The sequence below is a fragment of the Bactrocera dorsalis genome, chromosome 2 (genome assembly GCF_023373825.1).
Source record: "Bactrocera dorsalis isolate Fly_Bdor chromosome 2, ASM2337382v1, whole genome shotgun sequence".
Classification (NCBI taxonomy): domain Eukaryota; kingdom Metazoa; phylum Arthropoda; class Insecta; order Diptera; family Tephritidae; genus Bactrocera; species Bactrocera dorsalis.
In genome coordinates, this window is record NC_064304.1 from 87062966 (window position 1) to 87079842 (window position 16877).

At 35.6% G+C, this 16877-nt stretch overlaps 3 protein-coding genes across 5 annotated transcripts; all 3 read left to right on the plus strand.

Annotated features, from left to right (window-relative positions):
• The first annotated feature begins 290 nt into the window (after positions 1–290).
• On the plus strand, positions 291–7058 carry LOC105229498 (sodium-coupled monocarboxylate transporter 1). The gene is made up of 9 exons (XM_049449377.1): positions 291–776; positions 2572–2731; positions 5024–5089; positions 5165–5216; positions 5293–5360; positions 5415–5569; positions 5639–5888; positions 5944–6497; positions 6559–7058. Exons 1-9 carry the CDS (start codon positions 499–501, stop codon positions 6824–6826), a joined length of 1851 nt encoding a protein of 616 aa, XP_049305334.1. The 5' UTR covers positions 291–498; the 3' UTR covers positions 6827–7058.
• On the plus strand, positions 6735–12899 carry LOC125776561 (sodium-coupled monocarboxylate transporter 1-like). Of its 2 annotated transcripts, XM_049449383.1 has the most exons (9): positions 6735–6847; positions 10648–10713; positions 10774–10825; positions 10908–10975; positions 11067–11221; positions 11281–11530; positions 11616–11996; positions 12051–12220; positions 12313–12899. In XM_049449383.1, the coding sequence occupies exons 2-9, from the start codon at positions 10675–10677 to the stop codon at positions 12560–12562; spliced, it is 1365 nt and encodes a 454-aa protein (XP_049305340.1). In that variant the 5' UTR covers positions 6735–6847; positions 10648–10674; the 3' UTR covers positions 12563–12899. The 2 variants fall into 2 exon arrangements, with proteins under 2 accessions (XP_049305340.1, XP_049305341.1); XM_049449384.1 differs by lacking the exons at positions 6735–6847; positions 10648–10713 and having other exon boundaries at positions 10782–10853.
• A 491-nt stretch (positions 12900–13390) lies between these two features.
• Positions 13391–15355, plus strand: LOC105229499 (uncharacterized). Of its 2 annotated transcripts, XM_011209822.4 has the most exons (4): positions 13391–14208; positions 14262–14385; positions 14443–14717; positions 14787–15355. In XM_011209822.4, the coding sequence occupies exons 1-4, from the start codon at positions 13741–13743 to the stop codon at positions 15012–15014; spliced, it is 1095 nt and encodes a 364-aa protein (XP_011208124.2). In that variant the 5' UTR covers positions 13391–13740; the 3' UTR covers positions 15015–15355. The 2 variants fall into 2 exon arrangements, with proteins under 2 accessions (XP_011208124.2, XP_011208123.2); XM_011209821.4 differs by having other exon boundaries at positions 13503–14208; positions 14443–15353.
• Positions 15356–16877: the final 1522 nt, after the last annotated feature.

Sequence of the window (16877 nt, forward strand, 5' to 3'; positions counted from 1 at the left end):
GTCCTATCATCTCCGGTATAAACACCTTCTGAGAATAGAACCTCATGGAAATGTTCTAAACAAATATGTGACATTTTTTACCAAGGTAATGAAAAAGTTCACTATTATGTTTCGAGATATAATATTAGTAAGTAGATATAGTTAGTTAGAGACATAACGGCTTATCGCGATTAAATTCGTATAAGCTTTTGTAGTTTACTTATTCTTAATTGATTTACATGAGTCTTATGATCTACGTATGTTATCGTGTATTTAATCAGTAATAAAATGCACATACAGCGTCTTCTTCGCAAGTTTCAATTCTTCTAAATGCAACGCTGCTTGTGATTTAGTACGACCGTTGAATTCCGTTGGAGTGGGTGCATCTGAACTATTAACGCAACGCGCCATTTAATTCAGTCTAGCCGGAAAGCCTGAGCAATATTCAAATACTGTGCTAGTTTCAAGCACGATAATATATAATACAGATTCAGCAAATATAACACCCTAATTGAAAATATGGACTCTACTGTAACATCCATTATAACTTCAAAACCAATAAAGGCAATGAATGTGACTGAATTAAGCTCTTCTCTACAACATTTTGGTGTTCTTGACTATTTCGTTTTTGTGCTCATGCTGTCGGTGTGTGCAATAATTGGTTTATATTTTGGATTCATTGAGAACAAGAAAAAGCAAAGTGACAATGAGCAGCGACGGGGTTCAGAGGCGTTAGAATACTTGGTGGGCGGAAGAAAAATGAAAGTGTTTCCTGTGGCTTTGTCTTTAGTCGCGAGGTATTGTTCTGAAATCGTGACTGGCGCAAATCAGTTAATTAATTTTTTGTACATATGAATAATAACTAGTGGTATTGTCAAATTGCTAATTCTGGTTAAATTCTTGATTATTCACGATTGTAGTGAATATTATTTCATTTATATACATATGTACATTTATATTATTGATGACAATTGTGGAGGAAATCACTGATTCATAACACGTCGTGACAATTTGGTGGTTTCTGTTGAGTAAATTAGACGAAGAAGAAGTGGCGGAAGATCGTAATTTACATACATACATATGTTTGTATGTACATATATAGCGGAGTAACTGTGCGTGGTCTCGTTTTTACAAAATTAATTTTTTACCCGAAAAATTCAAAAGTACTATATAAAGCATATTAACATTCCAACTAAATCTTATTTTTTCACTTTACATCATTTTTCTTTATGATATTTAAGTACATTCTACGGTTATGATAGTCGCTTTTCTAAAGTGAACAGGATTGCAAGTAATATAGTATTTGTGATTAACTGTTCCTTTGGTTTATTCGCCCTGCTTTTTCAAAATCATGGTCAATTCACATTTGTATTGTGCTTCTATTTGTTTATATAAATATATTCTGTATGTTTCGTGTATTTTAAAAAGAAGTGCAAAGCAATGAAATTAAATAAAATGCCTTAAAGCACAGACTTGTGAATGGTCGTAGCCTATGGTTTTGTTGCTGACATTGATTCTTCATGTACGAGGTTTGACAATTAAGTAATGAGACCGATTTTATTGTCGCGCTTGTGGCAAGCCTGTGACCTTGAAATTCCCTTTCTCTCTTTCCGGCATCCCTCCCCTCTCCATTGTTTAGTTCGCCGCTGCGTCAAGTTGAGTAGACGTGTGTTTGTAGTGCTCGTCACGAAAATGGAAAAACGAAATTAAGAGCAACGCGTCGCGATAAAATTTTGCGCCAGATTGGGCGAAACAGCTTCGGAAACGTACGCTAAAATTGTAAGAGTGTATGGTGATAGTGCTCTTAGTCGCGCCAAAGCTCACAATGGTTGTCTCCGCGCGTCCCCCATCTGAAAAAAGCTCGCATGAGCAAGTCGAAAGTGAAAACGATGATTACTGCCTTTTTTGATAGCCGTGGAATCGTCCACAAAGAATTCGTTCCACCGGGCAAAACTGTGAATGAAATCTACTATTGCCAACTACTCGAAAGATTGCGAAAACGAGTCAACAGGGTGCGCCCAGACTTCGCTCGTAACTGGATCCTTCATGACGACAACGCGCCGTGCCACCCCGCCCTCAGCGTGTCCCAGTATTTGGCCTCTAAAGGCATCGCCATGTTGCAACAGCCGCCTTATTCGCCCGACATGTTACCCTGTGACTTTTTTTATTTCCTAAAACAAAATCGATGACCAAAGGAACCCATTTTGAGTCGATTACGGACATCTAGGCGGCCGTGACGAGGGTACTCGCGGACATCCCAGTCGAAGCGTTCCAGAAATGTTACGAAACATGGAAAACGCGCTGGAATCGCTGTATAGCTGCCCAAGGGGACTACTTTGAAGGGGATGGCAGAGTAGTAGAATAATTTTCAAATATACCGTTTTTATGGAATCAGTCTCATTACTTAATTGTAATACCTCGTATGAGTTGTATTACTGATTTTGAGTACTAATAAAAGACTTTAGTTTATTTTAACAATATTTTTACCTCATGAAATACAGTGTTAAAAAATTTTTGTCTAAATGGGACAGTATGATAACAGAATTTTAGTCACTATATGATATTTAATTAATACAACTTTCTCGCTTTTAGTTTTGTTTCGGGAATATCTCTACTTGGTACATCTACGGAAATCTATGTTTACGGTACCCAATATGCTTTCATTCTCATTACGTTAGTCATATCTGGAATAATATCGTGGTATGTCTTTCTTCCTGTTTTTTGCAATCTTCAGTTAACTTCAACATATGAGGTAAGTCATAGTTTATTTAAATCATGTTCAGATCTGTCCTTGATTTTGAATTAGTCATTAGTCAGATGAATAAATTATATATGTATGTATATATAATTTCTTCGCTGAGAGTAAATAATAAATTTTCATTGCAACGGATTTGCCACATATTATAGTTGTTTTTCATACGTAGTAAATTGTCCATAGAATGTTTTGTTATACTTTTGCGACTTGTTGCTACAGGGTATATGTTCACCTAACGGTTGTATATACTATTTCGATGTTTTTCGAATCGTTTTTTTTTCTGTAAGTTGGTAGTACTGCTGGTAACATCTGTGTTATATTTTACGTCAAAATATTCATTAATATTTGAGATACGCGTCGTTTTGTGAGGCTCTAAAAGAGAATTCTTCGATTTTTACTATGTTTGAATTTATTGAACAAAGAAGTGCGATAATGCACCATCTCATACTGCATTGGTTATTCGTCAGATTTACCTTCGTGTAACTTCTAGCTATTCAGCAAATTCACAATTGAGGATATAAAAGCTGAATCGAAGAAATCTCTGTCGCCATCACGACGGAGGATTTTTCCAAGTGCTGTTATGACTGGAAAATTCGTTGGCATAAGTGTATTGCAGCGGGAGGGAATTACTTTGAAGGAAATGAAATAGATAAAATTCACCTTTCAATTTGATCACAGTAGTACGTATCACGTAAAACTAAGTGAGATAAGTATAAGATTATAAATATATAAAAGATCTGGATGACCAGCAAAAAAGTTGAAATCCGGGTGACTGTCTGTTTGTCCGTCCGACTGTCCGTTAAAAGCTGTAACATGAGTAAAAATTGAGATATCTTGATGAAACTTGTTATGCGGTTTTCTATCACAAATCACTATTAACCGAAAACCTATAAAGTGTCATAACTAAGCACTAAATTAAGATAAAAAACTGTAATTTGGCACAAAGGATCGCAGTAGCAAGTGTATCTCCTGAACTACTAAAGCTACAACAACCAAATCTGAGCCCTATTTAAAGATTTTCGAACTACCTCTTGACTTTATCCTGCATATATCGGGTAATATTTCAGTTATCTCAATGAAAATTACAAAACGTGTTTTATTCATTATACTACATATGTCTTTATGCCTAAAATAGATACAATTTATCGAAACTTGACCTTGGCTTTTCGAACATCCGGCTGACTTTGCTCCACATGATTGGTAATTGTGTGTGAGATATTTTAATGAAACTCAAGGAACATTTTTTAATATGTGGCATGATAATAGTTCCCAGATAAAATCGGTACTACCTGATTTTCGTTTTTTTCACAAACCTTATGTGTCCGTCAGTGTATGAGTTATATTATATATATATATAAAATTGCTTGGATTCTGATCCTCTGGTTCACGTTTTACGTCTTAAAGTATTTTCCTAGTGTTGATTCTTGCAAGTTGCAAGAGTATAAAATTTTCGGTTGCGCCCGGTTTTTTTTAACTTCTAAAACAAATCGGTATATTCATATAAAGGATTATGTAACAGAACCGAACCATTTATAAAGCTGATATATATTTCAACGGATCGCTGTAGATATATGTATAGAGGAAAATGCATAGTTTAAATTTAGTGAAAACGTTTTACAAGTAAAAATTACTGTAACAAAATAAGTTTATAACATTTACATCACTTTCGTATAACACATTTGGATAATGGTGGCAATCGGACTACGATCAGATCCATTAATAAGACCAATAATTCTCAATGATATCTGATATTATGTGAGTGCTTTGCAGTGACTTTTTACCATATATGTATGTATCCCTGTATATTCGTCAATTATTAAATATGCTTTTTTCTCTGTACCAATTCGTCCAGTGTTAGCGAATTATAGGCTGATATGTGAGATATGTCGATGAAATCAAGAGACAATTTTTTTTTGATCGAAGAGTTTTTGTAAATATGACGGATTTAGTGGGTATTGTCAAAGTAAGTTGTCAAATCCTGTAAATTAGGTGAGAATTTTAGTGGTTTGATGTCGAAAAATCGATAAGTTTTTTCATTCATTCTCCTTTTCCTGGCATACCCAATACATTCGATTGCATTATACTCGTATGATTATGCACATCGGTATATTTAATCTGTACATCCAAATCTGATGAATTTAGCGATTTCTGTCAGCTAAGTTAACTTTTAAGTAAACTCTTCGGATATAAGGAAGGGGACAGTAATTAACCCATTTAGGTGCCTAACTTATAGAATAAATTAATAAAAAACAGTATATTTTTTATGATTTTATTCTTTTCCTTAATTAGTATTTTGAAATGCGGTTTGGTCGCGAGGTACGCTATTTTGGATCCGTTTTGTTTATCGTAAACATGGTGAGCTATACAGTTTAGTCACAATTATCTTAATTTATTTTTGTAATATTTTTTAAATTATTTCGTCAAACGAAGATTCTTTGGCTGCCCGTTGCAGTATATGTACCAGCTTTGACCTTTAACCAAGGTGAGAATAAATTGACGGATGTTATCACTGCGAAAGCTAAGCATTTTTTAACAGACATATATCTTTGCTCTTCCAGTATCTGGAATCGACACGCATATTGTAACTCCAATAGTGTGTCTGATTTGCACCTTCTATACTTGTGTGGTAAGCGTGATTCAGAAGGAATTTTCTTTCGCATTTAATTATTACTATACATAGGGCGGCTTAAAAGCAGTGATTTGGACAGATGTTGTGCAGAGCTTCATTATGTATGGATCAATAGTGACTATTTGCATTAAAGGTACACTTGATGTGGGGGGTTTAGATGTGGTTTTGCAACGAAATAGAGAAAGCGGTCGTTTGAACATGCCGGAGTAAGGGAAAATTACTAACTTCTTTCATATATGTAGGCGTAAAGATTTAATGTTCGCTATATGCTATAGTTGGACCTGGGATCCTACTGTACGTTTGTCTATGTTAGCTGTATTTGTGGGAGGATCTCTTCATAAGATACAATCTTCTGCTGTCAATCAAATTTGCATCCAACGTTACCTTTCATTGCCTTCCCTACAAAAAGCCAAACACACAGTCGTTTTATTTAATATCCTGCTGATCTTTCTGATGTTGTGTTGTTGTTATATGGGATTATTAGCCTATGCCAGTTACTACGACTGCGATCCAATTAGCACAAAGGTAGGTATAAAGGTAATACGAGTATATTAGCTTACCCTAATTCGTTTATTTGCAGCTTGCTGCGGCTAGTGATCAGTTGCCAACTTTACTCGTAATGAAGACGGTGGGTGATATACCTGGTTTGACAGGCCTTTTTGTTGCTGGTGTTTTCAGCGCAGCATTGAGCTCATTATCTACTGGGTTGAATTCCTTGGCTTGTGTTATTTCTCAAGATATTATTGCATCCTTCTTTAAGAAACCGTTGAACGAACGGCATACAGCTATTTTATTGCGCTTAATCGTTTTTGTTTTTGGTATAGCTTGCATCGGTTTGGTTTATGTCGTTGAGAAACTTGGTATGGTTTTACAGTTAGCCACAATGACAGGGGCAGTCACAATGGGACCACTCTTAGCTGTTTACACAATGGGCGTTTGCTTTCCATGGATCAATGGGAAGAGCGCACTTACGGGTTGTGTGACCGGCTTTTTAGTTTTGAGTTGGATATGTACTAATGCACAAATCGCCCAAATGAGAGGGGAAATCGCTTATCCGAAAATGCCAGTATCCATTGATGGATGCGAATATGAATTTGATAATGCGACAGCTTGGGATACCATTTACAACTATCAGTGAGCTTTTGTATGAAGTAAATAAAACTCTGCTTAAATAAACAAATAATACATTTTATAGGCCATCAACTTTCGAACAGCGCAATTTATACCATCTATCCTTTTTGTGGTATTCTGCTTTTGGTGCAATGATTTCGATGGCCGTTGCATGTGTGTCAACTAGACTATTTGGTACAACGGATTTGGAAAAAATAGATCCAGCATTACTTTCACCCTTTGCACGGCGCTTCTTACCACTAAAACAACGCAAAGCGTATTGTAGTGTTAGTTTGGAAGATTTTACTAATGCTAAGTCTCCGAATGAGGGTTTCCAACGACGTGCTAACTAAATTAATTATAAATGCTTTAATGTATGTCTACTCTGTTTTCAAGTGTTTTGGCTTAAGTTTTCCAAAAAATATTTATAATGTGCGTATGTGTATTCCATGAATAGGAATTGGATGTGTTTTATCCGCATCCTTACATCTTTTAAAGTAGTTTAACTTTGCATATGTATACCTGTGTAGGGTTCTTAAGATTTGTTTACAAATTGGCTAATAAAACTGATGTTAAATACTTAAATTTGAGCGGATAAGCAAATATTTCCCTAGGCAACAACAAATTAATTTTCATAATTTTTGAAAATTATTCATATCATCTAATATATATAATTTCCATGTCACAATGTTAGTTACTGTACTTCCCCGAAACGGCTTTCCCGATTTTTACCAAATTTTATATGCGTATTCAGTAGGTCTGAGAATCGGCTACAATCTATTTTCCATACCTCTAAAAGTCGGAAAATTGGACAATTTTTTTTGTTTCATTAATTTGATTTGTAAATCATTTGAATCGTTCAATTTCGGACGCTTGCTTTTTTATTCCGGCTATTCAAAATAAAAATTATTGAAAATTATTCAGTGAAAACTTTATGTGTGTTTCATACAAATTGATCAATTACATACTGAAATTTGCTACGAAGTCACGAAAAGACCGCGCTAATATCGGTCGGCGTTCTTTTTGCCATCAAGAACGCATGAACGAGTACTCCCAGGATGCGATGACATACCCGTGGAATTATGGAACGCTGTCAATCAGCAAGCGATCATCACGTTGTTACAGCACGACTTTTCAAGCAACAGCTACGGTGTTTGATGGACTTTATCTTGAAGCAACGTATGTGTGGTGCTGCCAGATTCTAGATGTACTCTGTTGAGTGGCAGAAGAGAGGTTTGTCACACGCACACATTCTCCTTTGGATAGTGGATGGTGGTTACACCAGATCAGATTGATGAAATCATTTCTGCGGAAATTCCTGATGCAGAGAAAGATCCAGTATTATACGAAGTGGTGAAAACCAATATGGTTCATGGACCTTGCGGACAATAAATGCACGAAAAACTATCCAGGTGCTTTTCTTTCCGAAACACAAACTTGAAATGATGGATATCCACTCTATCGGCGTCGCTCATCGGACGACAATGGCAGAACATTCAGCATTCAATTTAGAAGAGTGAATATCGAAGTTGACAACACATGGACCACTATTGTCTAACTCACATTCAAAACTCATATCAATGTTGAGTATTGCTGTTTGGAGAAATCCATTAAATACGTTTGCAAGTACGTCACCAAAGAAAGCAACATGGCGGTTATTGGTCTTGAACGAGATAAGATCAGCAGTATCAAATGGATCGATAAAGCGCTCTGCAGGATATTTACTTTTGCAATTCATGAAAATTTTTCGACTGTTGTGCATCTCGCAGTTCATTTGGAGAAGGCCAAAGTGTGTATTTCAACCCAGAGGATACAGTACAGCCAACGGAAATACCGCCAACAACAATATTCGAAAATCCCTTGATATTATACATGGAATGCATCGTCGAAGAAATGTTTACACAGAAAACAATGCCAACCAGTAGATGGACATTCAGGTGTGTTCTCAACTAATGCATTAGGATGAATTTACACAATCCACCCGAAAAACCACGATTGCTTCTACCTTCGGTTGCTATTGATTAATGTACGCGGTTCAACTTTATTTGAGTCATTGCATATTGTGAATGGTACGGTGTATGTAACTTTTTGAGTAGCATGCCAGCAATTACAATTTCTGGAACATGATAATCACTGGAATCAAACGATGGACGATGCTATAGCTATTTCGCATACCACTGAAGTTCGCACACTTTTCGCAATGATCATTTCGACATGTAAGCCCTCAAATACGCGTCAATATGAGATACGAACAAAAGTTACATTGCCGAAAACATTTTACATCGTATTCTCTAAGAATTGGAAATGGGCAAATTCCGATCGTCTTTCTTTTTAAGTGCTTTGGAGAGGCTTGGTATGCCGACGCATCATTTGCGTCTCAAAGTTGGATCTGTCATTATTATGTTTCGCGCCGAAACTGTGTAATGGAGTCCGACTGATTGTGACGCAGCTATCGAATACAAGGGTGCTGAATGCGTGGTGCTACGAATTCCATTGAGTTCCAACGATTTGCCATTTTAGTTCAAATCCATTCAGTTTACAGGGAAAATTGAATTTGAAATGATAATCAACAAGACACAAGGATAGTCGCTAGAAGTGTGTGGCATAAATCTGGAAATTCCATGGTATACGTGGGGTGTTTATAAGTTCTTCTCTATACATTTGCGCACCGGAACAGAAACCAAAAAATTGTGTTTATCAAGCTGCCCTACATTGAAAAAAATATAGAAAAATCGCAAATAAATGATTTATACAAAAAATATAGTACACTCAACTTTTTTTTCATTTCAAAGCACCTGCAGGGTTTTCTAGTTTTATTACAAAAAAACACTAGTACTATAAATGCTTAACGTCACTATTTAAAAAGACAATACAAAATCTGTTAATTATTTAAATATTTTCGTGCCTTTAATTTGGAAAAATCAGACACAACTGCTGTAATGGTAAGAGTTTGTGCCGCTTTATTTTTAATTGATGTAGTTGCCAATTTCTCTTGGGACATTGAAGAGGGTAGTTAAGTTTTGATAATGTCCAATTCGTCATATATGTATTATTTGATTACTTTTTAACCTAGTTTCAAACTCTTTCCACTTTTGATATTATTTATCAAAATTATTTCAAATTCTTTAACATTACTTTATATTCGTTATATAAATATTGAGCAACCAATATATAAAGGGTGATTTTTTAAGAGCTTGATAACTTTTTTAAAAAAAAAAACGCATAAAATTTGCAAAATCTCATCGGTTCTTTATTTGAAACGTTAGATTGGTTCATGACATTTACTTTTTGAAGATAATTTCATTTAAATGTTGACCGCGGCTGCGTCTTAGGTGGTCCATTCGGAAAGTCCAATTTTGGGCAACTTTTTCGAGCATTTCGGCCGGAATAGCCCGAATTTCTTCGGAAATGTTGTCTTCCAAAGCTGGAATAGTTGCTGGCTTATTTCTGTAGACTTTAGACTTGACGTAGCCCCACAAAAAATAGTCTAAAGGCGTTAAATCGCATGATCTTGGTGGCCAACTTACGGGTCCATTTCTTGAGATGAATTGTTGTCCGAAGTTTTCCCTCAAAATGGCCATAGAATCGCGAGCTGTGTGGCATGTAGCGCCATCTTGTTGAAACCACATGTCAACCAAGTTCAGTTCTTCCATTTTTGGCAACAAAAAGTTTGTTAGCATCGAACGATAGCGATCGCCATTCACCGTAACGTTGCGTCCAACAGCATCTTTGAAAAAATACGGTCCAATGATTCCACCAGCGTACAAACCACACCAAACAGTGCATTTTTCGGGATGCATGGGCAGTTCTTGAACGGCTTCTGGTTGCTCTTCACCCCAAATGCGGCAATTTTGCTTATTTACGTAGCCATTCAACCAGAAATGAGCCTCATCGCTGAACAAAATTAAAGCGCGAAACACATTTCGAACCGAACACTGATTTTGGTAATAAAATTCAATGATTTGCAAGCGTTGCTCGTTAGTAAGTCTATTCATGATGAAATGTCAAAGCATACTGAGCATCTTTCTCTTTGACACCATGTCTGAAATCCCACGTGATCTGTCAAATACTAATGCATGAAAATCCTAACCTCAAAAAAATCACCCTTTATATGTAAATAAATTTTTATATTATCACAGGATATAAAATAATTGCTTTTTCATATTATTCATAGTACATCGGCAAGCGGTTTAGTAGAAGAATGCAGCTGTTTTCTGCTACACTATTTGTAATTAAAGCGGTGAGAATAGAATTTCCATTGTTTAGAGACCCATTACTAATGCAAACAATACCTTAACAGATTATATGGCTGCCCATTGCGATTTATGTTCCGGCTCTAACATTCAGCCAAAGTGAGAATTCATAGTTCACCTATATAAAGTATATACATACCTACATATACTATATATTTACAGATATTTATTTAATTTTCAGTTAGCGGAATCGGAGTGCACACAATCACCCCCATTGTGATCGTAATATGCACATTCTATACAACAGTGGTTAGTATATTAAAATAAATTAATTTAATTCAATTAATTCAATTAATTTATGATTATTTAATATATGATTTTATAATTTAATGAAAAAAAGGGAGGTATCAAGTGCGTAGTATGGACAGATGCCATTCAGAGCTTGGTTATGTATAGTTCCCTGGTCGCATTAATTATTAAAGGTACTTATGATGTAGGAGGCATTACAATCATATGGCAACGCAACCAACAAGGTGGTCGATTGAATACTCCAGAGTAAGAAAATGGAATAGTAATTTTCAAATACCAAGAGTAACAATAACTTTATTCGAAAGAATTACTTTAGATCCTACGGTACGCATGAGCATTATTTCTGTTATAATAGGAGGTACATTTTTTAAGCTTCAGAATACCTCCATAAACCAGCCGACAATTCAACGGTTTATGTCTCTCTCATCATTAAAAGCTGTAAAACATACACTTTTTATATTTACTTTTGGCGTAATTTTTCTTTATTTGGGTTGCATATATGTGGGTCTCGTAGCATTTGCAACATATTTTAAATGTGATCCAATCTCAACCGGCGTGAGTAAATTAACATATGTATAACAAAATCCCTTGATATGAAAATAGTACTACTAAACCATAAAATATTTAATTATTGTGAAAGCTTGCAGAGGCTCGTGATCAGCTGATTCCATTGCTGGTAATGCAAGTGTTTGGCAAGTTTCCTGGTCTTCCAGGTCTTTTCGTATCAGCCGTGTTTAGTGCTGCATTAAGTTCCGTTTCAACTCTCTTAAACTCTTTGGCAGCAGTGTTACTGGAAGATTTTATTAAACCGAACGTTCGAAGTCCGATCAGTGAAACTACGGTGGCTATCGTTATGCGGACCATTGTAATAGTTTTTGGTGTAAGTGCAATTGGACTAGTATATATTGTCGAAAAAATGGGTATGGTATTGCAGCTATCTGCTACTATGCAATCGATTTCATACGGACCTATGTTAGGCATTTTTTCTACTGGTGTATTGATGCCATGGATCTCAGAAAAGGTTGGAACTTTTATGCTGGCGTGAGAAAATAATACATGGTTTTATTATTTTCAGAGTGTTTTTGTTGGAAGCCTTGTCGCCGTCATATCCATGGCCTGGATATGTATCAAAGCTCAAATGGCCATTGTGACAGGCTCATTTCGTCACACAAAATTGCCGGTTTCCGTTGAGGGATGTGACTACGAATATGATAACAGTCGGTACCTGAATTCTACGAATGAATAGTAAGTAGTTTTATTCTTTCTAATATCAAAATGTTCACACATTGATAATACAATTTATAACTTGTTCTTTTTAATTGCCTTAATAATACCAGCGAGGTTAAGAATGGAAATGCCATACACCATATCTCTTTTCTGTTGTATACAATGCTGGGTGCTCTTATCACCATTGTAGTTTCAAATATCGCTTCACTTTATTTTGGCCGAAATAGGATATCTGATGTGGATGAAAAGCTAATTGCCCCATTCATCGTCAAATATATCCAAAAGCAGAGCTATAAAAATGTTCAAACATCCGAGAAGCTTGAAATGGAGGAATCCGTTGGATCACAGAAAGCTACGTAACTACGAGTACTATCAACTTAAAATCTATGTACAATCGTTTAAATTTTATTTCAAAGTACATTCACTACAGTCTGAAATATAAGCAAATATGTATGTATGTATATAAATATTCAAAAGAGTAAATGGAAAAAGTTACCACTTTTAGGTACATTTGGTTCTCGTGGGTTCAGTCTCTTAAGAATTTTCGTTCAAAATGTTAAAATTTCTTAACTCAAAATTTAATAAAATATTTAGAGATTTTTATTTCTGGTACTTACCTGGGTTATATTAAATAACTTATAACAATTTAAAAGTGACTGTTCAAAACCAGTTTTGAAATAAAATCTAGAAGAAATTAGCGGTGGATTTTTTGCTATTAACGATCAAGAGGGCTTGAAAACTAAAGCTGTTAACTACATAATATAAGATAATAATCAGTTAAATGAATAATTACGAAGAATGGAATATAGATCTTCGAAATCCAAAACACTAATCTGCCACCATTAGGATATGATTATATATAGGGAATGGCGTGTAATACAGCAGTATGAGCCAAGGGAAATTATTATAAAATTTTAAATAAGAATCTGCGTGAATTCAGTATAGAGGTTACCAGAGTTAGGATTAATTATATGGATAAATAATTAAATTGAATTGTATTAGAACTCTATCTGATAATTATTATTATATAATCTAAAATTTTTTTTATATAATTTAATGTTTTTACGTTTCATACGTCACAATTTATACAGATTTAATGATTGGGAGTATTCACAAAAATTTTAATCATTCTCAAAACTATTGAACAAAGGACAGAAAATGTATGTTTATTGATATTAATTTGTCATCATTATAAAGCTTCACATTTTCCTATGCTTAAGCATTATGTTATTTACCTGCTTTTGCTGTAATTTTGCTTTCGCTAAAATCGATCTTTTCCCATTAGATATTTTTGTCAGTATTTTTTTTAAATAAAATTTGTTAGACATATACATATATGTAATACAGTAATCGAATCTTGCTGCCAAAACAAAATGTCTAAATTAGGTTTGGAATATTTAAACTTGTGAAAATATATCAAACATTTCGTTGCCTTGTTTTCGAATCCCACTCAGTAAGGGAATCTATTTCTCCACTATCTACCAAAATTGCATATCGTCTTATCGAAATAAAATCAAGTGTTGAAAATTGAACACGTAATGAGTTGCTTCCCGCGTCAATCGGAATGTTGCTGCTGTTCGTCTTGTTCGCCCTGTTGCAATTATATGGGTGATTGCTGTAATATCCGTCGAAATCGGTCCTGTATTGATTGTTTTCCAACGCGGATGATTCCGGATGTACAAGTTCCTCCCAAAAAACCTAAGTCTAGAAGTTGTCCAATTAAGTCTTCCATGTCTAAAAATAATAATAATAAACGTCCATCCCAAATTAAAAACGGAAAGCGTTCAAATGTATCAGCCGAAAGCGAACCCAGTATGGAAAGTAAGAATCCTAAACAGACAAAGAATAAGCAAAACTTTCAATACCAGGACCAGAAGAAGCGTATGGAGGTAATAAGTGAGGAAGCAGAACAAGATTCGGATGAAGAACCATTCAGCAAAAATATTCAGAATTCATGTGCCGACTTTCTCAGTATTGTACATGACACGGTATTAGAAACAGTTCAAGTGAGTAAAATGTTATTTGTATGACCATAACCATAATTAATGTTTCTCATTAGAGTTCGGTTGAATGCATGATGCGAAATTATTTTGTCCATACAATGGAAAAGGTCGAAACGTTATGTTCGCAGATGATGAGAAATGAATGTTTATTAAGCAAAATGTACTTGGATATTTTAGACAGTGAGACTTGAACTTTGAGCTGAAGAAGTTAATGCTCTTAATATTTGCTTATTGCAGAAATATCACAGCAAAGCGAGAAAAGTTTACGACAGTTTAAATGCTTGTGTCAATTTATTGCCGAAACTCAGAGAGAAGTTAGCGAAGATCGTACACAGAATCAGAGATGCAATTGTCCGAACTGCACGGGAACGGAAGAATCTTTTATATCACTGGCTAAAGAAAGGGCTGTGTTGAAAGGACGCCGCCTCTCTGGAAGCGGCAATAGTAACATTAACTTCAATGTTTATAAGAGTGAGTTAAATGCAAGGAACTATCGTGACCCCGACAACGAGGTAAAACCTAAAACATCGCTGACAAGCTGCACAAATTTAGCACAATCTAAACCTAAACTACTTGAAAAGCCACCAGGTAACATTGGTAGCTTGAGTAATGAGGCAATTCGGCGAAATATTAGACGGTTGAATGAATCTGACCACTTTGAGTTTTCCAATAATCGCAGAATTCCTGAGCCCCCTAGGGTCGATGACAGTTTTAAAATGGAACAATATGAGAATCGAATAGAAGGTGGCAAATACGTTAGTGTGAAAACAGGGCCAAGTGAAACAAACATGCCGGAAGTAAAACTGTAATGACAGCTATTTTATCCATTGCCGTATTTCGTGACCAGTAATATTCGGCTGTGCATCAAAAGTGGCGATTTAACGTTTTTATTACGAATATTTCGATGAGCCTTGTACGAGTATGTACATATACAGACGAGTGTATTTAAATCATTCTTCAGCTGTTGTCGCAGGCTAAAAGGCAGAGACTTCTCCTCCAATTTGCATATACCAGTAGATGTATGTGTTGGAGCAGAAGTTTTCGCTTTTTAACTTATCATAATTTTGATTCTTCCAAATTTAACGAAAGTTTAAATCCTCTAATATATTATATTCAAATATCGAGCCCGAAACAAAAAACATTTATTTTCTTGGATGCGTATTGGTAAAGTATACAAGGTAAAATTGCATAGAACCAATAACTAGGATGATAAACGTTGCTTACAAGAGAGTTTTGCAACTACTTATGCGCAATTGTTTACTGTTATAACAAACACCGATATGTCTAGTTATAAATATTATATTTATATTTATAGTATTTGAATCATTTACCACCTTTTTTAAGGCGTTTAAATGCCTATTCATCCATATGTTAATCATCATTACATATGCGCAGAATTGTTGGAAAATTGAACTCTAGTGCAGGATTTATTGTAGTAAAACTCAAATATTAGGTTGTCAAAAAAGTCTTGCGGTATTTTTATTGAATTTTTTTTATTGAAATTGAAATGAATTTTTGATGACTCATGCCCAGCTCTTGACCGATGCTACGGCTGCTACTATGCCGGTCTCTTTCGACCAATTCAGCGATTTTATCGCAATTTTCGACGACAGGCCTTCCGGAGCGTGGCGCATCTTCGACCACCTCTACACCAGAACGAAAACGTTGAAACCATCGTTGTGCGGTGGAAATGGAAACTGTATCGGGTCCATAAACTGCACAAATTTTATTGGCGGCTTGAGATGCATTTTTGCCTTTATCGTAGTAGTACTGTAAAATATGCCGTATTTTCTCTTTATTTTGCTCCATGTTTGCGACGCTATAACTCACGAACGACTTAAAAGAAACTACAATCAATCAAACACGTGTTAGCGCGTGAAAAGAGCTTTCCAAAAAGCTATAGCATGACCCGATGCGACGAATAAAACTAGAGCTACGCGCTTTCAGCACCAACTAGCGAAAATACCGCAAGACCTTTTGACAACCTAATATATAGGGTGATTTTTTAAGAGCTTGATAACTTTTTTAAAAAAAAAAACGCATAAAATTTGCAAAATCTCATCGGTTCTTTATTTGAAACGTTAGATTGGTTCATGACATTTACTTTTTGAAGATAATTTCATTTAAATGTTGACCGCGGCTGCGTCTTAGGTGGTCCATTCGGAAAGTCCAATTTTGGGCAACTTTTTCGAGCATTTCGGCCGGAATAGCCCGAATTTCTTCGGAAATGTTGTCTTCCAAAGCTGGAATAGTTGCTGGCTTATTTCTGTAGACTTTAGACTTGACGTAGCCCCACAAAAAATAGTCTAAAGGCGTTAAATCGCATGATCTTGGTGGCCAACTTACGGGTCCATTTCTTGAGATGAATTGTTGTCCGAAGTTTTCACTCAAAATGGCCATAGAATCGCGAGCTGTGTGGCATGTAGCGCCATCTTGTTGAAACCACATGTCAACCAAGTTCAGTTCTTCCATTTTTGGCAACCAAAAGTTTGTTAGCATCGAACGATAGCGATCGCCATTCACCGTAACGTTGCGTCCAACAGCATCTTTGAAAAAATACGGTCCAATGATTCAACCAGCGTACAAACCACACCAAACAGTGCATTTTTCGGGATGCATGGGCAGTTCTTGAACGGCTTCTGGTTGCTCTTCACCCCAAATGCGGCAATTTT